The 25,700-nt window shown below is 42.6% G+C and overlaps 1 protein-coding gene across 2 annotated transcripts in view; it reads left to right on the plus strand.

The window, feature by feature from the left end:
• SPON1 (spondin 1) overlaps nt 1-25,700 on the plus strand; it is a 363,430-nt gene that overhangs the window by 3,206 nt on the left and 334,524 nt on the right. The window contains exon 2 of one of the 2 annotated variants that reach the window (XM_044929565.2): nt 6,552-6,680. The exons of the other annotated variant lie outside the window; for it this stretch is intronic. Within the exon in view, the coding sequence (XP_044785500.1) occupies nt 6,680 (1 nt within the window). The 5' untranslated portion in view covers nt 6,552-6,679. The remainder of the gene's footprint in view (nt 1-6,551; nt 6,681-25,700) is intronic. 2 annotated transcript variants of the gene reach the window in all.

Genomic DNA, 25,700 nt, shown 5'->3' on the forward strand with positions numbered 1-25,700 from the left:
TCATGCTGAGATGATGATTTAAGTATCCCTTTGATTCCTTATTCCTCTTCCGGTATCTGTCCTCCTGGTCTGTGACCTTAACCTGGTAACGTCCCATTTTCAAAGTCTCACATGGGGCCGGGCAGTTCTGTTTTTATCCTCAATCTAAGGCTAGAATTGGTCTATACAGTCTTTAGATTTTCTGATCCCAGACCTCAGGAAATATGCCTCCCATCGGTGTTTTATGAAATACATGAATCTCCATAATAGCCATTCCTACTCTTTCCCCTTTAAGTAAGTCCCCAAGGTGGGGTGCCACAGGGCTCCTCTTGACCAGAGATCTTGCTGATTACAGAGGCATTGATCAACCTTGCTGAGATACCAGTCTGCTTAAAACTGTCTCACTCAAAGACTGGAGCCAGTTGGCCCAGAAGGGTTCAGTCCATCAGCTGGCCAGTGACCAGCTCAATTCTCTTCTTCCCTCTCACTTGATCTTAAGAGACTCAGACTGAGATGCTGGAACTTGGAGGTCAGGTGGCGTGGTGTTTGGGGCTCTGTTTATGAGACCGTCCGAGTTGGACTATGCAGGCAAGAGTTGAGGGGCTGTATAGCCCTTAACTTTGGGTCCTGACCTTCATTTACACTGACCCTCTGGCTATACTTTTTGCCCATGGAATCTGAGAGGGATACCCTATCTGCTTCCAATAAGTTCTCCTTTGGTTTTGTGTAATGTTGGATAGGTTTCAGTTTCTTACAATCACATATTCCTTCACTGCTGTATAACCATGGTTGGTGTTCTTCTGTATGAGTGTTATGTATGCTCAACTAAAAACCCTATCAGAGCCAGATTTTTTTAAAATGAATTTTCTCCCATTCTGAGGGGTGTCATTTCACCTTGTTTATAGTTTCAATTGCTATACAAACGCTTTTAAGTTTAATTAGGTCTCATTTGTTTTTTTGTTTTTATTCCCATTACTCTAGGAGGTGGGTCATAGAGGATCTTGCTGTGATTTATTTCATAGAGTATTCTGCTTAAGTTTTCCTCTAAGAGTTTTATAGTTTCTGGTCTTACATTTAGGTATTTAACTGTGATAACCTAGAGTGGTAGGATATGCTAGGGGGGAGGTTCAAGAGGGAGGGGACATATGTATACCTATGGCTGATTCATATTGATGTATGGCAGAAACCAGCACAATATTGCAAAACAATTATCTTTTGATTAAAAATAAATAAATTAAAAAAGATGTAAGGGGGTGTGATTCAAACTCATGCTAAATCTCAGCACTAAAAGTGAATTTCTCTGCTCATAGCCTGTAACGATGTAAAACAGGCTGTTTCTGTTGCCCCCCCCCTCCTCTTTTCTTAACCTCTGGATGGTTCATGCCAAAGATCTCTACAAAGCATTTCTCCACTTCCAGCTAGCTTAAAATATTTGGCCAGCCTTAGTCTAACCATTTTGAGAAGTAATTATAATGACTGATTTTTATAAGTCCTAAGAATAATGGTACTGGAGAACATGCATGTAGAGGCCAATTAATTTTAGGGCTCAGATACTGAGTCTGTTTGTAACTGTCATTAGCCTACCTGTCATTAGCGTGCATACCTGTCATTAGCGTGCGCACACGCATGCACACCGGGATTTTACCATACAAAAGACAGCATCTGACTTTTGAAAAATGTCCTATTTAATTTTGACAGTGAGCTATGCCAGGTGGTCAATCTGAATGACCATTAATCAGGGCAGTGGGGTGTCCAAAAAGTCAGGAATCATTAGGAAAGTATTGTCTTTGGAAGGTTTTGCAGTTTTCCAAGTCTATTTTTATCTGAAGAGACTCATGAGGCTCCAAAGTGACATATGTGTCCCATTTACTCCACCAGAGCCAGGGTGGCCTGGCACAGATGCACTGATGAGGGATGAACTAAAAGCAGCTACAGGTGGCTGCATCATGAGGGATCAAGGGCAGGCTGCAGCAACGGGCCAACACAAGGATGTCATCTCACCAAGGGCTGCGTTTGAGGTGCTATGCTATGCTAAGTCACTTCAGTCGTGTCCGACTCTGTGTGACCCCATAGATGGCAGCCCACCAGGCTCCCCTGTCCCTGGGATTCTCCAGGCAAGAACACTGGAGTGGGTTGCCATTTCCTTCTCCAATGCATGAAAGTGAAAAGTGAAAGTGAAGTCGTTCAGTTGTGTCCGACTCTTAGCGACCCCATGGACTACAGCCTACCAGGCTCCTCCGTCCATGAGGATTTTCCAGGCAAGAGTACTGGAGTGGGGTGCCATTGCCTTCTCCGGCGTTTGAGGTAGGGGTACTCAAATTAGGTGAAAGCCCTAAGAATTGCCTGGTCTCTGGAGCAGCGTCAGCAAGGGACAGCTTCGTGCTGGGCAGGCTGACCAGATGCTGGAAAGGTACAAGGCTTGGCAGTGAGGTGTGTTTGCATCCTCTACAAGCAAACGCTTTCTATCAGAGAAAAAAACCCAGTTTTAAAGGGACACAGCTTAGCTAGTCACCCTTAGATATCTGAACATTGCTATTAAACTGTAAAGCTGTCATAAAAGGAAGCAAGAAGATTAATATACAATATTCTTTAGCACTTTAATTTTGTAGAATTCAAAATATAAGAAAACGAATGTCCTGGCCTCTTGCCAAAGCAGATATAAATAAATAGTTATTGAGGCTCTAATTTCCTGAGAATTTTAATAAAGAGAAATATTTATAGTTTGAAATTACTTCCAAAATTATGCAGCAAAGAATAGATAGTTTATGACTTTGGAGAACAACAACAAAAAAATCCTTGCAAATACTTGATGTTGGCAGATCAATTAAGTGGTAATACATGCTACATTATAATTTTAATCACCATGAAATTAAAATATGGTAATGAGTGTTAACATGACTTTATCCTTTCAAACTATGATTTAATTTATGGAACATTTCTTGACTACTTCTTATTTCCTTGGTTATTTTTCTTACTTGTGCTGTTTTAGATTATACACTTTCCAGTGCATATTATTCAAGACAGTCACCAATTAAATGAGTTCTTCATCCTTTATCAATTAAGGATCTTGTAGGCTATTCTTGCTCATTTTAATCTAGTTCTTTCTGCCTTACTGCATAAAATATAAGCAGAATTAGAATAACTTTTTTCCAAAAGATCTCATTTTGGTTTTCACATTTTTTATATTTTCTCTAGTAACACAAAGGCAACACAAGTGTCAGCTTGCCATTCTCAAGCTCAGCCTTCCTCTAATGTATTTGGGGAAAGGGGAGGAGCTTGTTCTTGGCCTCTTTGTGACAGCTATTTAGACCTGGTGCACACTTCCTGCCTCTCCCATCTCTGGTTCTCTGGTCCTTTCTCACCTTCATGCCACCTTCCCATCCTGGCATCAGTGGATGAATCATGTTGCAAAGACTGCCTTTCTTTTTACTGCTCAAACCCCTAATTCCTAAAACCTCACTTTCAAAGCTCCATGTTGGGATGTCCAAAAGTTATCTCAATAAAGGAGAGGAAAATGTTTACTAGTATACCAAAAATGACTCAGATGATCTATGGGAAAAGAACAAAAAGTTAAACTATTCCCAAAGGATCCCATTATGTCTCCCCAAGGTACCAGTTTACTCCCTTCCTCTTGAGGTCAGCACTCCTCCCACTGCCCATGGAAACTGTACATCATCCACAGCGCAGGAAGCCTTACTCTCTGTCCATAGCTGTTGGTCTAATTCTACAGCCCATTTGTTTCATGAAATCAGGCCATGTCAGGGTCACAATGATCCCATTTCCCAAATGCATTTGTAAAAAAAAGTCAGACTTATTCACCCAAAAATATCATGAAGATGGTGGGTTGGGTTGGGAGTTGGGTGCTGAAGCAAGACAGCATTGAGTAGGATTCTGTACTGAAACCAACCCAACTTCCTGTTCCTATGTTAAACAACTCTTGGATCAGGCACACTTTCCTGTGCCTATGATCAACCATCCCGAGACCAAGCAAGCATAATTTAGTTGGCTGCTCCACAAAATATCAACTCCTGCAAGGTGAAGCTGTGAATCAGCAGTTAAATCATTAAAACTAAGAGTGTGCTCAAATCTCACTTCAAAATCCCCACCTCACTGCAGGCACCAGTTTAAAGCGCTTGTGCCATGAACTCTATGCAATCCTAACTAGTTCCTTGACCTGTGAGACTGACTTTTAACATCACCCTGCCCAGGTCTTTATTACATGCTTCGATGGTGTTCTGTCAGCTATAGGATAAAGTACAAACTTTTACTTAAAAAGCAGTCCTTGTTTATCTGTCCAGTTTCATCCCCTTCACTCTCAACATTTTACTTCATTCCAGAACCCTGAAGAATTTGTAACCACTCCCAATATGCACCAAGTAGTCTCACATCCCTCGGTCTTCACCCATTATTCTCATTGCTTTAAATACACTGTACCTCTCCCCCTCATAAGTTCTCCTCCACTTTCATCAGTCCGAGGACACCCTTCAGGAAACTTTCCATGAACCTCAGGCTGCGATGTGTACATCCTCTTTCCCCAGAGTTCCTTGTGCTCTTACAACAGTGCACACGGGCGTGGTCCATCGGTACATCCTTCTCTCAGCAGAACCCCGTAAGCACCAACGCTGTAACTGAGCTCTGAAGCGCCGTGCAGCTGACAGCTCCAGTTACACAGGAACAAACAGTTGGTGTGTGTGAACTGGACAGGAGTTGATCTGCCATCATAGTTGTGGTGAATATTTTTCTGTTTACAGTTTGCCTTTCATGTAGGTTTTGTGAGTTTTGATATAGACTAGTTTTTAATTTTTATGGAGTCAAATCTATTGATCTTTGTGTGATTTCCTCTATTGATTTTGAGCTTAAAAAGTGACAGACTGGTTTTTAAGAGACTGTTCACGACTTGGCTGAGAAATTCTGCAATCTCACGCTCCTCACTGAGAATAGGAAATGGAGAGACAGGAAAACAAAGGAGACACCTAACCCATTTCTTCTCAGGAATTCATGGCTCTTTTTCCTCTCAGTGAGGGATGGTATCTGGGTCAAAGGCACATGTTATATCTTGTATCTTGGCTTCTATAATTTTCATCAGTGTGTGAAGACAGCTATTTTCAAGCTAAGCAATTTCATTTGTTTTTAGGTCCCCAAAGACAGTCTACACCTAAATGATTTCAGGGGAAAGGAAAGCAACATTTGCTGTTTCACTCTTTTCTTACTTTATTTTCTAAATAAGTATAATACACCACAGCAATTTACTCAGCAGGTTGTGCTCGCTGGGATCTGAGGTTTGTTCTTGGCTTTTCTTAATCTGAAATGCCAGCCCGTCCTCCAAGGGCCAGATAAAATGTTGTAACTTTGGTAAGTCCCTTCTCTGAGCTCCTTCTCCTTCTACATCCCTCTCCTTCCTTGTAGGTATGCACTTGTGTGTGACTCGGCCAAAAACGTAAGCAGTACAAGGGCACGGCCGATGTCTCATCCTTTCCTTTATTCATTTGCTGTTCAATATGAACACAGCAAATTCTCTGACGATCACAAAAGAAACAGTAGTGAGCAAGCCAGGCACCCACTCTGCCTTCAGGGAACTTGCCTTCTAGCTGGGAAAACACATCTGCTTATAAACTTGGAAAATGTTACAAAGGAAAAGTGTAAGAGAGAAGTGAATATATAACAGAGGAGCGAGTCAAGGGGAAGTAAAAAAGAGCTTGTTTGAGAAGTGATGTTTTAAGCTGGCCCCTGACAAGTGGAGCAGGTGACGCAGAGGAAGGGGAGGGCAGGGCGTGTGGGCCAGGAGAATAACATGGGTGAGTCCTGGAGGCATATCTCACCTTGAGGCTAGCTAAGGACACCGCCTTGCACCCAGAAGTTACCAATACCCATGTATTAAGTAAGGAAAATGGTAACACATAGGAAAAAAAAATGATATTGCACACAATATTTCTTTCCAATGTTCTCACATGTTCAGCTTTTCAGAGTAGAAGCATCAAGAGTAAAATTAAGGACTGTTTATTGGATAGACAGAATAAATTATTATAAACATGGCTCTAGAGTCCAACAGGGTTTAAATCTCAGCTCTATCATTTATGCTAGGTGCACAATCCAGGACAGGCTACTTCTCTCTGTCTGGCTTTATCTGGAAAATATAATTTAATAATAGTCATAATAAAGGTAATAATAGTACTGGTCTCATTAGGGTAGCTGAATGGATTAAATGAACTGAAACTTGTGAGTAGCTGAGGACACTCAACAAAAGTCAATACTCCTTATTTAGTGAAAGCAACATTTCATCTGTAAATCTCAATACTACTACCTGAATAAATATTTATTTGAGTTTGAATTAACAGTAACAAAAGTTCTCAGGAAAAGGGAAAATGTAATTTTTCTTTTTTGCCTTCTGCCTAAGGCTTCTCCCTTATGAGTATATCTATATAGAGCATCACTGGTGAAAAGTAGAGCAAAGAACAAGATCTCCAAGTGATAAAATTACATTTCAGTCTCAGTTGTAATTACAGACCTTCCTAGTGACGCTCATGAATTCCAAACATCATTTCTCCTCTGTTTATGCTTTTACATACCTATAGGTTTGCAATCCTGTTGGCAATTTTCTACAACTTTTTAAACTGGGACAGCTTAATTAGAATCCTGACTTCTCTCTTCTCCATCAGCAATTTGCTCAAGTTTTGAAAAACATCATTAAAACAAAGGATGCAGTGAGTATGCCAGACCACTGGGTTTTTGTTTGTTTCTCAGACAAAATCGTGGAGGGAAGTGGCTTGCAAATGATTAATAGACTTGATATTTAGACTTTCTACCCTTGATTTCTGGCTTTGGAGCTTGCATTTAATTTGGGAAGATCAGGCTGCAGCTTCATTTGACACCTTGTACTTCTGCATTGGTTTGGCCAGGTCACCAGTTTTTCATCCTGCCCAACAGAGCTGTACAGGAGACAAAATTAAAAAGAAGCATCTGAGGGGCAGCTGGACCAGAATATAAAAATAATTGTTAATTTTTCCCATTGCACCTTAAATAATGACAGGCATTTGGTCTTTTCTTATCCCCTTGGTCTTCCTTGTGTTAGTCACTCAGTCATGTCCAACTCTTTACAACCCTACAGATTGTAGTCCTCCAGGTTCTTATGTCCATGAAATTCTCCAGGCCAGAATACTGGAGTGGGTAGCCATTCCCCTCTCCAGGGGATCTTCCTAACCCAGGTCTGCTGCATTGCAGGCAGATTCTTTACCATCTGAGCCACCAGAGAAGTCTTCCTTGGTGAGGATATACATCGTGCAGGTATATTGCATATTGTGGGGTATGTGTATATGGTGCAGGCTGAGGCTGCCTGAATCCACGCATGGGCAGAACAGGAAACTTAGTTAAGACTGAGGAACTCAGTGGTGTTGAGTTTCTGATGTGGAGACATCAATTTATTGATTTTTCTTTGGTAACAGCTTTATCTATTGAAATAGAATTCACATACAATTCACCCATTTAAAGTGTAGTATTCAATAGTTTTTCATATATTCACAGAGTTGTGACACCATCACCACCGTCGGTTTTAGAACATTTTAATTTCACCCCCTCCAAAGAAACCTCGTACCCTTCAGTTACACTCTCACCCAAACCCTCATCCTCCTAGTCCCAAGTAATGGTTAATCTAGTTTCTGTCTCTGTAGATTTGCCTTTCCTAGACATGTCACATAAATGGGAGTTTATAAGATGTGGTCTGTAATGATTGGTTCTTTGATTCAGCATAATGTTTTCAAGGTTCGTGCACGTTGTAGCACTTAAGGGCCCGTCATTCCTGTTTCTGCCTGGGTGATATTCCATTGTATGGCTGTACCACATTTTGTTTATCCATTCAATCTTTGATATGAACAGTTGGGTTATTTTCCCCTTTCCAACCGTCGTAACACTGCTATATACAATCACATACAAGTTTTTGTGTGGACACGTGCTTTCGTTTCTCTCGAGTACATACCTAGGAGTATAATTGTTGGGTCAAACTTTCTTGCTGTTTTAACTCAGAGATCTTATACCAAATTAAACTAAATGACAGCATTTTATAATAATAAGACAGTCATAAAAACAATGCTTAATTATAGCCCTTTTCTACAACGCTTAATCTCTTAAAAATTTATTCCAGTAATATTGAATCCAGTTCTATTATGTACTTGGCACTATGCTTTAGATTCAAAGAAGACTGAGATTAAGCCCTTAACTTGGAGGGACTTAACTGTTTATAAAAATAACTAACAGGTATTGAATCCTTATTCTGTGCCAAAAAGTAAAAGTGTTAGTCCTTCAGTTGTGTCAGATTCTTTGTGACCCCATGGACTGTAGCCTACCAGGATTCTCTGTCCATGGAATTCTCCAGGCAAGAATACTGGAGTGGGTTGCCATTCACTTCTCCAGGGGATCTTCCTGAGCCAGGGATCAAACCCACGTCTCCTGCATTGCAGGCAGATTCTTTACCAGCTGAGACACCGGGGAAGCCCCTGTGCCAAGGATGGTGCTAAATATTTTATGTATATTAAACCCTTGACTATTACTACTACAATATGAGGTAGATATTATCATCATCACCATTTTATAGCGGATTTAATTAAGCTGCTCAAGGCCATGCAGGTGGTAAGTGGCAGAGCTGGGTGGTCCTGATCACCATATCACGCTCCTAGGCTGCTTCTCTCGGAGAAGGCAATGGCACCCCACTCCATTACTCTTGCCTGGACAATCCCATGGACGGATGAGCCTGGTAGGCTGCAGTCCATGGGGTCACTAAGAGTCAGACACGACTGAGCAACTTCACTTTCACTTTCCTTTCATGCATTGGAGAAGGAAATGGCAACCCGCTCCAGTGTTCTTGCCTGGAGAATCCCAGGGACGAGGGAGCCTGGTGGGCTGCCATCTATGGGTTCGCACAGAGTTGGACACGACTGAAGTGACTTAGCAGCAGCAGCAGCAGCAGGCTGCTTCTCTAACATCAATATCATGCAAGAGTTGAGTGTGTCATCTGAAGGTAGACATCCTGGGTTTGAATGCTGCCTCCCCAACTGTGACTTGGACAAAAAGAATCACACTTTTTAAACCTCAGATGCCTAATCTGCAAAGGGGCTAATCCAAGTGCTTACATCATAGCATTAAATGAAACAAACATACATCAGGTACTTGACTTGTAGTTCAGTTCAGTTGCTCAGTTGTGTCCAACTCCTTGAAACCTCATGGACTGCAGCATGCCAGGCTTCCCTGATCATCACCAACTCCTGGAGCTTGCTCAAACTCATGTCCATTGAGTCAGTGATGGTCTTTCAACCATCTCATCCTCTGTTGCCCCCTTCTCCTCCTGCCTTCAATCTTTCCCAGTATCAGGGTCTTTTCCAATGAGTCAGTTGTTGGCATCAAGTGGCCAAAGTATTGGAGCTTCAGCTTCAGTCCTTCCAATGAAATTCAAGACCGATTTCCTTTAGAACTGAGCAGCTGGCTCTCCTTGAAGTCTAAGGGACTCTCAAGAGGTCTTCTCCAACATCACAATTCAAAAGCATCATTTCTTCAGCACTCAGCTTTCTTTATTGTCCAACTCTTACACCCATACATGACTACCAGAAAAACCATAGCTTTGACTATACATACCTTGGTTGGCAAAGTAATGTCTCTGCTTTTTAATATGTTATCTAGGTTGGTCATAGCTTTTCTTCCAAGGAGCAAGCATCTTTTAGTTTTATGGCTGCAGTAACCATCTACAGTGATTTTGGAGCCCAAGAAAATAAAGTCTGCCCCTGTTTCCATTGTTTCCCCATCTATTTGCCATGAAGTGATGGGATCAGATGCCATGATCTTCATTTTTTGAATGTTGAGTTTTAAGCCAGCTTTTTCACTCTCCTCTTTCACTTTCATCAAGAGGCTCTTTAGTTCTTGCTTTCTGCCATGAAGTTGGTGTCATCTGCATATCTGAGGTTATTGATATGTCTCCCAGCAGTCTTGATTCCAGCTTGTGCTTCATCCAGCCTGGCATTTTGCATGATGTACTCTGCATATAAGTTAAATAAACAGAGTGAAAGTGTACAGTCTTGATGTACTTCTTTCCCAGTTTGCAACCGGTCTGTTGTACCATGTCTGGTTCTAACTCTTGCTTCTTGACTTGCATATAGGTTTCTCAGGAGGCAGGTAAGGTGGTCTGGTGTTCCCATCTCTTGAAGAATTTCCCACAGTTTGTTGTGATCCACACAGTTGAAGGCTTTGGCGTAGTCAATGAAGCAGAAGTAGATGTCTCTCTGAAATTCTCTTGCTTTTTCTATGATCCAACAGATATTGGCAATTTGATCTCTGGTTCCTCTGCCTTTTCTAAATCCAGCTCGAACATCTGAAAGTTCATGGTTCATGTTCTGTTGAAGCCTTGCTTGGAGAATTTTGAGTATTAATTTGCTAGCATGTGAGATGAGTGCAATTGTGTGCTAGTTTGAACATTCTTTGGCATTACCTTTCTTTAGGATTGGGATGAAAATTCCAGTCCTGGACTTTTTTCAGTCCTGTGGCCACTGCTGGTTTCCAAATTTGCTGGCATATTGAGTACAGCACTTTCATGGCATCATCTTTTAGGATTTGAAATAGCTCAGCTGGAATTCCATCACCTTCACTAGCTTTTTTTGTAGTAATGCTTTCTAAGACCCAGTTGACTTTGCACTCCAGGATGTCTGGCTTGAAGTGAGTTATCACATGATGGTGTTTATCTGGGAAATGAGGTCTTTTTTTTTGTATAGTTCTGTGTATTCTTGCCACCTCTTCTTAGTATCTTCTGCTTCTGTTAGGTCCAAACCCTTTCTGTCCTTTATTGTGCCCATCTTTGCATGAAATGTTCCCTTGGTATCTCTCATTTTCTTGAAGAGATCTCTAGTCTTTCCCATGATATTGTTTTCCTCTATTTCATTGCATCAATCACTTAGGATGGCTTTCCTATTTCTCCTTGCTATTGTTTAGAACTGTGCATTCAGATGGATATGTCTCTCCTCTTCTCTTTTGCCTTTCATTTCTCTTCTTTCCTCAGCTATTTGTAAGCCCTCCTCATAAGTTATTGTATTATCCTTAATAAACTCTGTAAGCAAACCATTACAAGGGCATGTGATATATAAAGGCTGCCAACTGTTGCAATTTGAAACAGTCAGGCTAAACTGCAGAGAGCTAAGCTTGTTTGCCTCCTTTTATGTGAATTCTATCTATTGATATTAACAACCAAAGTCTTAAAAGCTGGCCTTTGCTTATGTCTTCTCCCTCCATCTCCAGAGCTGCTGGGAAGCCTAATGCAGCACAATGATTTATATTCTTTAAGTGTCTCTTGTCTCATCAAGAAAGGGGCCCATCTAGGCTGATATTGGGGTGAGTTTGGAACCTGACACCCAGGAGATAGGGGTAACAACAAAGGAACCAACCCAGGCATCCATAGAGGTATTAGCCTAGGAAGATCCATGCCTCTGCAGGTTCCTGCAAGAAGCGGAGAAGGCAATAACATTATGCAAGAGAAGAGCTCATAGAAATGTGTGATGCATTTCAACATAATTGTGTTCTGTCCTCCATAACTTGGGAGTTGCTGGTGCATTAGGGTCAGCTTGACATGGGATTGGGGAGGCTAGGGTGCAGTGTGACTTGTCACACTAAGTACACTTGTCTCCCACGGCAACGGGTTACTGGGCAGCAAGAGACAACAGGGCTGGGAAAAGCATTCAGGGGAATGGTCAACAGGGAGACTTTCTCTGCATATTTATCTGGCCCCAGATTTGGCTGATGGTTTCTGAATGTGTTAAGTGGTCATCAGCATTCCCTGCTGTTCTTGGGGATGCGGTTGCTCCGGAGGGAAGAAGAATCAAAATTGGCTTCTCTGTACTTGTTGCAGGAAAGTCAGACATTCAGGGAACCCAGCCACAGAGAAGGCAAAGTCCAAAATGAGAAACCCACATACAAACACACCACAGTGATTTTCTGGATGGTCCCTCACACCCAAATAGTCAATGCTTCATAAATATTGATTCCCTTCTGTCTCTGAAGAACTTCTCTTAGAGATCTATCTGCATCATAACTTTTTGCTTACCTCGGTCTCTGTTCACCAGCTTGTGGATTTTAGCTGGTAGGATGGGGGGTGGGTGGAGGACAGGGACTATGCATCATTCTCTTAGAATTCCCAGGGACTAGTACAGAATCCAGACCACAGTACGTGTTGGAAAAAATTAACCAAATAAAATTTTAGGGATATTTATAACCTTCTGGCTAGAATTCTATTTAATTTAATTATCACATCAAACCTGCATGGTTGGTTTTATTATTTCTATTTTAACAGATGAGGAAACTGAGGTTCAGAAAGGTTAAACAACCTGCCCAAGGTCATATGGTTGGTGGAAATGGAATTGAATTTCAAGTTGGACATCTGACGAGTAATTAAGACTCACATAAAAATCAGCCAACCTATTATCACATTAAGACACCAGCTAGGATGGCTGAAAGAAAACGCCTGAAGCTTCCAGGAAGTTCATATCATCAAAGAGCTTGTATTAATTGTCTTCAGGCTCATGGCACTGAGTGAAGTGCTAGAAAGGTAATCCAGGCAGATGGTATGGGTCTCCAGGGGATTTTTTAAAATAAAAACCTATAAGTAAAATATAATTATGTATAAGACAACTAGCACCACAATGAACTTGAACCAATCTGAATTTGGACCAGGTGAATGAGAGCCACCCAAGAACAAGGACTAGGTGTTTTTAATCACTGTCATTCGAGTGGCCTACACACACAGGGCACGAAGCTGGCACCCCAATAAGTGCTGCTGAGATAGATTTCATTTTAAGTGTAAAGGCTATGTAGCCATTAAGTCTGAGATATAAAATGTCAATCAATAGGATTAGAGGCAGTTGAATGCATCCTTCCTAGTTGGCTTCCCTAGTACTTGTAGGATGTTCACTTCACTGGGCTTGAGATGAAAGCTGTTGAAAAATCCTCTTAACTGGCACATCCTTGGGGTTGGCATTGTAACCCTGGCCACAGGCACTAGCCCAAGCGCCAGCAAGGTGAACGAGAATGCCCCACAGCGTTAAGGCCGTCTCTTCTCCTCTACCATGGAAGAGGGCTGGGGACACGCAGAAAGCACCAGGCAGGCGAGCAGAAGATAGGATAGAGGCAGAAGCTGTTAGCAGAGCCGGAGTGAGGGGGCACCTCAGTCTGCAGGGCAGCAGTGAGGGGGTGAGGCTGAGCCCTAGAACATGGGGCTACAACTGGGCCAGGTGTTGCTGCAGGTGGAACAGTTGTGGGTGCAAGCTGGGAGCAGAGTGTGCAGAAAGGGAGTGTGGGACCCAGGCTGTGTGGAGAAGGACTGGTATGGAAGCGGGATGGTAGGCTAGGAAGACTGTGCACATTCAACAAGATAGACCGTGTGCTTGGGGGTGGGCACTGCGCTAGGGACTATGGGAGAGGACTATGGGAATAGAGACAAGAGAAGATTCCAGGGGTTCATGATCTAGAGAGGAAGACAGACATAGCCAACAGTGATTCTATGTGACAAGTGGGAAAACCAAAGATGGAATATTGCAATAGTAAGAATTACAATAATTTTTAAAAGTGCTTATGAAGGAGGTTACCGAAAATATGTGGAGACAGTGGAAGAGTTTGAGGTTCAAATTCTAACTCTTGTCACTTGTAAGGTATGTGACCTAGCACAAGTCATGTAGTTCTATTTAAGCTTTGGTTAGCGCATCTGTTGAGTTGGCAATAAGGTTTACTTGGTTTTCCAGTAGGCTAGTACTTAAAAACCTGAACACACTTTTTGGCCAACCCAATACAAAGTGGATATAACACCTACTTCACAATGTTTTATAATTATTAAAATAAGATACACGCAGGTTTTTAAACACACTGTCTGGCACAACAACACTTTCTGAATATTAGTTGCAATTCCAACTACTACAACTTCAACTCATACTTGCCAGGCACTGTGCTGAGGGCTCTTGCCTATGCTACTTAATTTTTACATACATTCTGCTAGCCAGTTATTTTTATTCTAACTTAATAAATGAGAAAATGGAATCTTTAAGTGTTTAGATAGTAAGTATTTAGCAGATTCAAGACTCATTTCCAGGTGTGTCCAGTTTCAAATACTCCACTCGTTGTCTTGCTGCTTTATTATTATATCTTAGGCACCTGTGCAAACTGCCTAGGTTAGTGCTTGGATAATAATTATATTAATAGCAAAACAAATGTATTTAAAAATTATATATTTATATGTATAGCAATTATGTATTTATAATAATTATTATAGTAATTGTTAGGCTGAGGTACTTTTTTATTGTTAACTGAGGTACTTTTCATACATTAATTTATTTAATCTTTATAATCTTATGAATCAAGAACTATTATCTATTTTATGGGTAAAATTTAAGTGATTTGCCCAAGGTCACATACGTATAAAGTGGTAGAGTTGCAGTTGAAATGGGAAACTGGGGAGAGTGACTCCAGATTCTGTGTGTTTCATCCTACTCCAACTTTAGTCTAAGGAGCTTTCTCTTTCCCCAATCTTTCCTTTATCCTTTCTTACCCTTCTTCTCTTCTCGCTGGTGTCTCAAGGGAACTTCTCTCCCCCATTTTCATAATCAGGTTAGAGAGTCTCTCAAAAAGGAATACAAATCTGGGAAAATAGCATTTAGCCTCACTAATAAGCAAAGAAATGCAAATTAAAATGAGAATGGTATTAACTCAGGCAAAATTGTTTAAAAGAAGAATATCCAAGTCTATAGGAAAGCAGGTCCCATTTCCTGTGACAATGTAAGCTGGCACAGCCCTTTGGCAGGAAATTTGCACTAAACTGTAAGAGTCACAAAAGGGCAATTCCACTTAGCAGTCACTTATTCATTTAGCACACAGCAATAGAGCTGCCTGGGAATTCATCATGATGCCATGATGGAAATGACTTTCTTCTCTTGGGAGTTCTGCTTAAGAAGGGGTTGTAGGCTACTCCTTACTCTCCTCCCAGCCATCTGCCAGTTTGCCATCTCTTCCCTGGGGCTGGCTCAGCTTCAGGGTTGCACTCAACACCCCAGGCACTAGAATGCTGTGTCTACAGAGGGGATCCGGGTGGGGCGGGGGCTCATTTGTCCACCAAGGATGCTACTTAAAGTAGAAAGTTGTCCCATCCTGATGTGGACAGCCAGCATGGAGAAACTCTCGGCCTTCCAGTAGACCACTCGGCTCTCTAAAGAGTGTCAGCCTAGCTTTGTCACCTGTCATGGCTTCTTGCTGACCAGCCATCCAATCACTCCTGCCTCAAAGGATACTGCTGTCTCTCTTACATCCTCACTCTATTCCTTCTGGAAGGAGGGGCCAACCATTTTGTTCCAAAGACTCTTTCTTCATCATCCCAGGCACAAGCCCAAGTCCCTTCTCAGCAGCCTGGAAGTCCTGAGCAAATAAATCTGTGGTCATGACCTTTCCCTGTAGTCTCTGTAGAGCTGGTCAGCTCCATTCTTGATGCCCTGCAGGTCTTGGGCAGCACGCTTTTAAACCTGAGTGCTGTTAGCTCTGACTGCAGCGGGGGCAGGGGACAGTGAAGGGGAGCGGGGGCAGAGGCAGGAAGCATTCTCCTGCCCCCTGCATTGCCTGCTATTGATTTTCTCCTGCTCTCGCTCTTCCACTGCCCCGTAAAGAAGCCAAAGCAGTAAAGCTGTCAGGGCATTTTCTAAAAGATGTGCTGAATGGAAATGTCGTTAGTACTTCTTAAACAAAGAGGGACAGGCTGGCCATTGCTGAGGGCTGTGAGTGGAGGATGGGTTTGGAGAGACATCGCTTGGGCAAGGGTGTGGCTGTTGATGGTCCTAGAGATGAGGGGGACATTGGAGCCCCGGAGGGTTAATTATCTCCCCCACTAAGAAGCACAACTCACAGAGGGGATGCTGTGCTACTTCCATTTCCCAGGGCTGAACTCAGACGTCAGGGAGTCTCACACATTGATGCATGACAACGCAACCATACATCAGAGTTTCCATCCCTCCTTGGTTTGCATACCCAGCCCAGAAAAGAGAGACAGCTCAGAGACCTGGAGGTATTTATAACTTACGGAATCTGTGCACCGTGAGAACACTCTGTCATCTACCTACGTTGGTTGCAGGATGTTGGAAAGATGTTTTGTTTGCTCTGACAATCTCAGATCAAGGTCTGTCTCTGCCATTGACTGGCTCTGTGGCTTCAGTCAAGGTACATGAGCATTCTGAGCTCTACATTCCTTGTCCTTCAAAACAAGGATACTAATACCTACTTGTGGGGCTATTATAATATAATGTGCTGCATGCTAAGTAACTTCAGTTGTGTCTGACTCTTTGTGACCCCATGGAATGTAGCCTGCCAGGCTCCTCTGTCCATGTGGATTCTCCAGGCAAGAATACTAGAGTAGGTTACCATTTCTTCCTCCAGGGGATCTTCCCAACCCAGGGATGAAACCTGAGTTTCTTAGGTCTCCTGCATTGGCCTAAAGAGATGCATTAGCAGGAGGGTTCTGCATTGACAGGAGGGTTCTCTACAACTAGCACCACCTGGGAAGCCCATGATAAAATAATAGTTGAATCCTGTAAAAGAATCTGGTCTAATGCCTTGAACATACGTACTCAGTAAATGCTTCCTTTGCCTCTTTTTTTATAGTTTTTATTGGAGTATAGTTGCTTAACAATGTTGTGTTAGTTTCTGCTGTGCAGCAAAGTGAATCAGCTCTATGTATTCTTATATCCCCTCTTTTTTTTTTTTTAATTTTCTTCCCATTTAGGTGACCACAGAGCATTGAATAGAGTTCCCTGTGTTAGAGTAGGTTCTCATTAGTTATCTGTTTTATATACAGTAGTCTATACCTTTGCCTCTTCTTCAGTCATTCGCCAGAGTAATTAACCCAATCTTGACATGGCCCTTGATGTTTTAACATAAGGCCCTTTGGGTCTTATGGGCCAAAGAAGGACCATACAGACCAAAATAAAACTCCATTCCCTCAATTCCAGTACCTTCTTCCGAGTAAAGAAAGCTAGTGCTCAGGAGTAATGGAGAATTCTGGGCTTGAACAGTAGATGAGGGACAGGTGAGAAAGCCAGGCCAAGCTTACCTCTGACTAAAAAGAGTCCCTGAGTGCGGAAGCTAGGAGGGAAAGGATAAGTGCGTGAACATGATGGATCTCTGAAGAAGGGGCTTTTGTTTATCCTTCAGTCAGACTGAGCTCAGGGTAGGGTATATGCTCCAGAAAACTGGAGGAAATGAAGATGGAACCCCCCGCACCGTCTTGTTTCCTGGCTGGAACCCAAAAGATCTCAGAAAGGAAACAGCTGTCTAGTATGTTGGAGAGGGCCTCAAACAGTCGCCACCTGACTCCCACAGCCCAGTGGGAGTGGCAGTGGTGGAATAATTACGTGAGCCACAAAGGGACAGAAGAGTAGCTGCTGGTGGCCAGACCGCAAGGTGGCTGCATGGATCTTTCATTGAAGAGCCAGAACAGCCCACAAATGCCATCATGGAGAGGTGACAACCTGGAGCAGATAATGCCTCCCCAACTCTGGAACTTGGGTGGAACTTTCAGGAAGTGGGGAAGGGAGGCAACTAAAGATTAAATTTAAATTTCCATCATCCAGGAAGAAGGGGTGGGGGAGGTTCTACAAAGTGATGCTGAGTTCAGCCAAACTGTTTTGTAACTGAGGTTTACATCTGTCGAACAACTAGTGTACTTCTGGGAGATTTGGTGAGAAGCAGAGGATGTCCAGGAAGAAGGGCACTGGCAGAGCGTGACAGGAATGGCTCCAGGGAACTAGGCTTCTCCCACCCCCCGCTGACTCCCTGTGACTTCCTCACATCTACAGACCTTAGCAACTGTGAGGAAAACTGAAGCTTGGGCTTGCACATTGGTGCTTGCCTTCTCTCTCGCTGCTTTTGGAACCCATCTACCAAACAAAGCCCAGGCTAGCCTTCTGGAGGCTAGCCCAGTCAACAGCCAGCACCAACATGAGGGAAGCCCTCTCAGACCATCCCATTTACAGAACGTTGCCACCACAGGAATGCAGCTGCATGAAGTGACCCCCAGGCAAAACCAACATGGAACCACCCACCTGCGCCCAGCCTAATTCACTGACCCATAGAATCATGGGTAATTAAAATGGTGGACTGCCGTATTATGTGGTGGTTTGTTAATACAGCAAGCCACTTTTATATCTTTTGATATAAAAGATCACTAACATAGGGGCACACCAGGAAAATATCTCAATGAGTTGTGTGATACTGAGCCCCAATCAGGAAACCTCGATACAAATGAATTTGCCAAGAAACCTATATAACTTCATATTTTGAACCTAGAAACTTATATTTCATTTGATTTCCTACCCTGACCCTGTGAAGTGAGGCTTATTATAGGTGAGATAATTCAAGCCCAAAGAATTGCATCAAAAGCTCCTGGTTTTCCATTGAGTACAATTTTTGTTGTAAGAATGTGCCCCCAAATCATAGTAAAAGCAGCAGCACTCTGTTGCATTTACCACAAGGGTCGAATCACACACTTTGATGGGACCCAGCATGCATAATCATTATGTCCCCTTTCCTTTCTTGTTAGAACATTCGAAGACCCAGTCCCAAACCTGCAGCCTACCTACCAAAGGCCCCTCCTCTTTCCAAATCAAACACAAGAGTCAGAGGGAAGAAAGGGAGGGAGAGAGCCTTTGTAACACCCGTGGGTGAGAGCAGAAAATCACCATGGTGCTCAGCGGCCTTGTCAGGGACAAAAGCATTCAGCTCCCCTCTGTTTGGACAGCTGAGGCTGGGCCCCTTCTCTCTCTCCAGCACATTTGCCAGGAGAGACCCAGGCTGAATCCTAATCCCAGGCAGTCAGAGGGGGCCTCTCAGGGAAGATTTTCAACAGCAAATAGGTGAACATTCTCTAATGGCTGAAAACTGTCTTCCAGGAAAACTTCAGAAAAATTTTGGTTCTATTTTTCCATCACTCCTGGTTTGCACCCCCTCCGCCCCCCCCCCCCCCCCAATCAGACAGAGAAAGCAGAATGATGTAAAAGCTGAGTATGTGCTAAGGAGGGAGGAGGAAGAAACATCTCTAAAGAAATCGTTTAAGTCACAGAGTTTCAGATGGGGAGATTCTCCTGGATCTTGGAAGACATTAAAAAGACAGATCTCTGGCAAGGGAGATTGCTTCTCCAGAGGGGTTCTGACCCAGCCTGTTGGCCCCTGGAAGAGGCTGTAGGCTATAAGGCAGCAGAGGGCAGGGGTCAGCACGTGTAGCTCTCTGTAGCTGTGCTGAAAATGCTGCATCTCCTGCCCCACCCTAAACTCACAGAAGAGATTTCAAGCGCAGAATGATATGGAGAATTCTAGCTCTCTGACTTACGGGGGGATCACCTTGGGTGTCATCGATAAAATACACACGGAAATTCATGCCTTGCCATGGAGTTGTGAGAATGACGTAGAATTAACTGTGTAAGTGTCTGGTGTGGCTTCTGTATATCTTAGCTGCTCCCACATTGGCATTCACAGGTGATCAGTGAACATCAGTTCTTCCTAATCTTTCCACCTGTGTAGTTAACTGAACTGGTGAATGGCAGTCAGGTTACAATTTTTATTTTGTCCAAAAAGGCAGGAACTCTTTATTTTATTTATAGAAGGGAGGAACTCCTTGCTTTGCATTTCTTTAAAGAAAAAAGTCTTTCCAAAGACTGCTGGGGTCCTCTGCTAAAGTAGAAAAATCCAGTCCATCCCTCTGGTGTGGACTCAGCTCATTGCCTACCTGACATCCATTTCTCCCCATTTCTCTACCTCCTTTTTACTCTCTCCTGCCTTATAGAGCCTATCTTCATACAGATTTTCTGCTCCTCCATGGCCATAGGTTTTAAGAAAAGTAGCTCCCACCCCAGCTCCAAGAGAAGAATCTGTTCTAAACCAGAGTTTCTCCACGACAACACTATTGGTATTTTGTTTTAATTGGAGGATAAATTGCTTTCTGAGGTTGTGTTGGTTTCTGCCATCCCAACAACATGCATCCGTCATCCATAAATCTCCTCTCTCTCGAGTCTCCCTCCACCCCTCTAGGATATCATAGAGCACCGGGTCCCCTGTGTTATGGAGCAGCTTCCCATTAACTCTCTTATTTTACACATGGTGGTGTGCATACTAATATGTCAGTGCTGTGCTCTCAGTACATCCCACCCTCTCCTTCTCTGTCTGTGTCTACAAGTCTGTTCTCTACATCTGTGTCACTAATGATATTTTAAATTGGATACTTTTTTCTTGTGGTAGAGGCTGACTTATGCATTGTAGGATGGTTTAGCAGCATCCCTGGCTTCTACTTACTAGATGCCAGCAACCCTCTCCCCACTCATGACAATCATATATGTCTTAAAACATTGCCAATGTCCCCTGGTGGGCAGGGGAAGGAGGCACAAAATTACTCACAGAACTAGGGGTCTAAGTTGATCAGAGAGGTCCCATTACCCCCGCCAGTGTTTAATTTAGACACTGGTATGTGATACGTTTCTGGTTGATAGAACTGAGAGGAAGTTTGCTGAGGCTTCTGAAAAAGGTTTTTTTGCTCACTCTTAAAAGAGACTCATGGAATAGATAACTTCTCATTCTGCTGGGTGTTTTGGGATCTGGTTATAATGACCAGAATGGCAGTGGCCATCTTGCAATCATGAAAAACTAGCCTGAAACCAAAGACTACTCACCAAAAAAATAGACTTTTGAACTTGATGATGGCAGTGAACTTCTGGGTTAAACAAACCTGGAGTTCACTTCCTGTTATGAGAGATCATTCATTTGCTCATTCAACACATTTCCTGGATGCCTACTATGTATGCAACTGCTATTGTCCTAGGAACTGGGGCCACGGCAGTGAACAAGATGGACAGATTTCCTGCACTTAGGAAACTTGCATTCTAGTGAACTCCAGTGTTCTTGCCTGGAGAATCCCAGGGATGAGGGAGCCTGGTGGGCTGCCGTCTGTGGGGTCACACAGAGTCGGACATGACTGAAGTGACTTAGCAGCAGCAGCAGTGAACTTAGTGCTTAAACTGATTTGAGATTCTTTATCACTTGTTTCCAAAGGCAACCAAATTAGTACATCTACTAGATGCTAAAACTCAGCATTATTTCAGCCTTCAATGATATGCAGGAGGTTTTTTGTTCTTCTGTCTGATTCCTATCTCCTTCTCTACACAGACCATTCCAAACCTTCTACAGTTTCCTCAGACCTCTGACCACCAATGGCATCAACATGGCTATTGAGCTCCTAACTTCCTGTTGTGCCCCATAACGCCTTGTGCAAACCAATTTTGTTCCATATGTTCCACAAAGTTGGATTGTCTGTTGATTTATCTTTGGAGGCTCTGAATGCAGAAGAGTAGCTGGCTGGACTTAAGAGAAGGAGTCAAAGTTCTGAGCAATGCAGAGAAGCCTCAAGGAGAGACCCTCTGATATAATGTAAACTGAAGTCCTGACAGCTTTCTACTTTCGTTTTCCAGTTCCCTTGACTTCTTGCTACAGCTTAATAGAAGGAAACCCTTTTCTTGAACCAGCCTTAAAACTATCTCTGTTTCAGGGATCAGCAAACTATGATCTGAGAGTCAAATCCAATCTTCTGCTTCAGAAGCTAAGAATAGTTTTGGCATCCTTAAATGGTTGAAAAAAGTCAAAAGAAGAGCTGTTTCATGTGCTATGAAAATTACATGAAATTCAAGTTTCAGTGTCCAACAAAGCTTTATTGGGACACAGCCACACTCACTACCTTATTTGTTGTCTGTTGCTGCTTTCATGCTAATGATGGCAGAGTTGAGTTGTGATGGAGACCATACAACCTATAAAGCTGGAAATACTCGTTACCTGAAAAAGTTCGTCATTCCCTGCTCTATTTCACACAACAAAAAGAGACCTGCTTAATACATGTATTTTCTGAAATTAGAGATTATGAGGACCTTTAATATACAGAATGCTAGTAAGGCATTTTAGTGTATTTCTGATTGGGTTTGAGGGAACCATCCTCTGCTCCTAGAAAACTAGTTAGAAGGCAAAAGCAGAGAAGGAATTTGGATTCAGCCTGGCAGAGAGATGGCTCACCTAGGAAATAATAAATTCAGGCAATTACTTCTGTTGTCAATTGTTTTCCAAATACATCCTGCTACGGCTCCCCAGTGTTTCTGAATGGTGAATGTGACTACACAAACGTGGTCGAGAGGTGCAGTCAGTCTACTCTGTACACACAGCACAGACAAAACCCCAAGCCGCGCCTGCGCTCGGAATGACTGAGAACTCCCTGTTGTATTTCCATGGTTGATTGAATTCATTAGTTGGTTCATATCTTAGATGCTTTCATTCCATCTGCAAACATATATTGGGAATTGTGTAAGAACGTTTGGAGACCAAACTGAGCAGAGACATGCAAGAAATGTCAAGATTAACAAAACAGACTTTTTCTTCTTTCTAGAAGGATAATGAGGACAGGGCTCAGTGTTTGTGGCCGAAGGAGGAGTGGGGAGGCAAGTGGACGACAGAGAGAAAATGGAGCTTGGCTTTCGTCTCTGTCTATGAGTATGCTGTTTGGGCTGGAGAGGGTGAAACCAATATTGGCATAGGAGATCTGAAGTCCAAAAAATGTATTGGAAAACAACTGCTCTGAATGAGGCCAGGGTTCCTGGACCAAATAAATTACGTACCTGGGCATGAAGACAAGTTGCCAACAAAATCACTGGCATGTTGATGGTGGAATTGTGCGGAATTCAGTGGTGCTGTAAATCAGAAAATTGTCAGAGAGCATCTTGATTCTGCATCTTGGAAGAAGATGGAATCTTCAAGCTCTAGAGTGGTGGTGTGCATTTGGTCAGAATCCCAAGATAGACAAATGTGCTTCCTAGTGATACGTCTGTTAGAATCAAAACCCTTAAAGGCTAGCTTAACCAATTTAGAAACTTAGTTTTCTCATTCCATGAGCAGTCCTGAGGCAGGCATCAGCTTAGCTGCTCAAGGATATCAGTACTTACTCTCTGAGATTCACTTGGCCTTTCCCTCACTGTCCCCTCATGGTCCCAAGACGGCTGTTCCATGACTAGCGTAAGTTTCTGTGTACCAGGCAGAAAGAAGGGGAAGATGAGCAAGTCGATGCTACCATCTCTTCCAGCCCAACCCTTTAAGGGGCTTTCCCTCAAACCTCTACCCAGCAATTTGCACCTATATCTCATGGGTCTCAATGTGTCAGATGGCCCACTAGTATCTGAAACAAGTGGAGAATGTAGTTTTTTTTAGTTGGGTACATTACTCCCTTCCTCTCAAAAGACCAGGGATTGGTCAATAGAGAGAAGGGTACTGGTTACAGTAGTAGTTTCTCCAACAAGGATTTTCTAAGAAACAAGTTTAAACATGAAAAAAAAAAAAAAGTTGATTCCTAGGTACTACCATGAGTGTGCAAAGAAATTTCCAAGCATATAACTCTTCTCTAATGAGTTTGTTAGTAAGCTGATAGAAAAAGGAAAGATGAGACATGTAGCAAATGCGTTCATCATCAGCAAGGCATTTAATGAAGTCACTTGTAACGTCCTTATAGATAATAAGGAGAAATATGGATGGTGTGACAGCAGAGTAGGGTAGATTTACAACCAGTTGAAAGACTCAAAAGACTACTAATGAATAGTTCGTGTCAGCTCTCTAAGCAATAGCTTGTAGGATTGTGTTGTATTATTCCAATTAGTATCAGACTTATTAATAATAACAGTATTTATAACTGACAGAAGATTCAGTCCTTGTCCCAGTCATGCTTCACATTAATTTCTGGGATGAGGATCTAGCAGACATATACATAGTCTACAGACTTGATGGTATAAATCTGGATGATAGAGTAAGAATCCAAAATTATACATGTGGGCTGGAATGGTGGACTAAATAAGGTGGTTGTTGTTTAGTCACTAAGTCATGTCCAACTCTCTTGCGACCTTATGGGCTATAGCCTGCCAGGTTCCTCTGTCCATGGGATTTCCCAGGGAAGAATGCTGGAGTGGGTTGCCATTTCCTCCTCCAGGGGATCTTCCTGACTCAGGGATCGAACCCAGGTCTTCTGTGTCAGCAGGCAGATTCTTTATCACTGGGAAGATACAGAGCCACCAGGGAAGCCCCTAAATAATCTTAGCTATCATTTATTAAATATCTTCTGCCTGCCAAATAGGACACTAAATGTTTTCCATAGATACTCTCACCCTGTGAAGAGTTCTGCAAAGTAGGTCTTCTTATCCTTTTCATTTTACAGATGAAAAAAACCAAGACTCCAAGAAGTTGAGTCACTTGCCTAATGCCACAGAGCTGGAAGTGAAAGAATTAGTCTTATCCTGGCATACTTACCTTCAAAACCTACTGTATTTTCCCTGTGTAACTCTGTTTTTCTATGCAAGTAAATGTAAACAGAACTGTATTTCAGGACCAAGCACGAGATAGGTAAGAAATAGGATGGGGGGAAAGCAAGTAAGAAAGGATTTGGAGATTTTATTTGGCAGAAAGCTGTATGTGGATGTTTTTAACTTACTTGGAAATGCATTAAACAAATAAAAAGCACTGATGGACTGGTAGGGTGATAGATGGGATTCTGTGGTGGCTCAGGTGGTAAAGAATCTGCCTGCAATGCAGGAGATCCTGGTTCAGTTCCTGGGTTGGGAAGATCCCCTGGAGAAGGGAACAGCTACCCACTCCAGTATTCTGGCCTAGAGAATTCCATGGACTGTATAGATGGATTTGTGCTAAAGCAAGTGTAGTAAAATGTTCAGTGTGGAATCTAGTCGTGGATATATGGATGTTAATTGTAAAATTCTTTCAACATTTTTGTATGTTTGAAAATTTTCCTAATGAAATGAAGGGGGAAGTCAATGTAAATTAATAGCATGATGTGGGCACATTTAGATGGGGAGGATAGATTCCCTTCTTGGATAGCACAGCCAGACCTTAAATTCTGTATTTTGTTTGAGTGCCAGCCTTTCTGTGTTTGTGACAAGCTGTAATATGCTCCTGAGAGAAAGAAGAGGGGGATTATGGGGTTCAGAAACCGTGTCTAACCTGGAAAAGAGAAGAAAAGAGTACAACATGGTAATTCTCAGAATATGCTTTAAAAACTATGTATTAGTTATCTATTGATTTGTAACAAACTAAATCAAAACTCAGTGGCTTAAAACAACATGTATTATTTTATGGTTTCTCTAGGTTGGAATTCAGAAGTGGCTGTATCTTGGGATCTCTTATGAGGTTACAAGCAGAATGTCAGTAGGGGCTGTAGTCATCTGAAAGCTTGACTGGGGTTGGAAGATTCACTTCCAAGACAGCTCATTCACAGAGCAGAAGGTTTCTGTTCCTGTTTTGTACGTCTCTCCATAGGATCACATGAGTGCCTTCATGCAGTGGCAACTAACATCACCCAGAATGATCTATCAAGACAGCAAGGACAAGTCCTTTCAGGACCTCATCTCTGAAACCACACTCCATAAGTTCTGTATTAGTCTAGTCATTAGGAGTGAGTCTTCTCACCATGGACAGAGACGGGTGGGCTACAGTCCATGGGATCACAAAGAGTCAGACACGACTGTCAGACTGTCACTTCTAACACTTAGAAGTGAGTCACAGGGTCCAGCTCACCCTTAAAGGGAGGGAAATTAAACCCTCCCCTGTGAAGAAAGAAGTATCAAAAAATGTGTGGACATATTTAAAAATCACCATAG

This window comes from Bubalus bubalis, chromosome 16 (genome assembly GCF_019923935.1).
Source record: "Bubalus bubalis isolate 160015118507 breed Murrah chromosome 16, NDDB_SH_1, whole genome shotgun sequence".
NCBI lineage: Eukaryota > Metazoa > Chordata > Mammalia > Artiodactyla > Bovidae > Bubalus > Bubalus bubalis.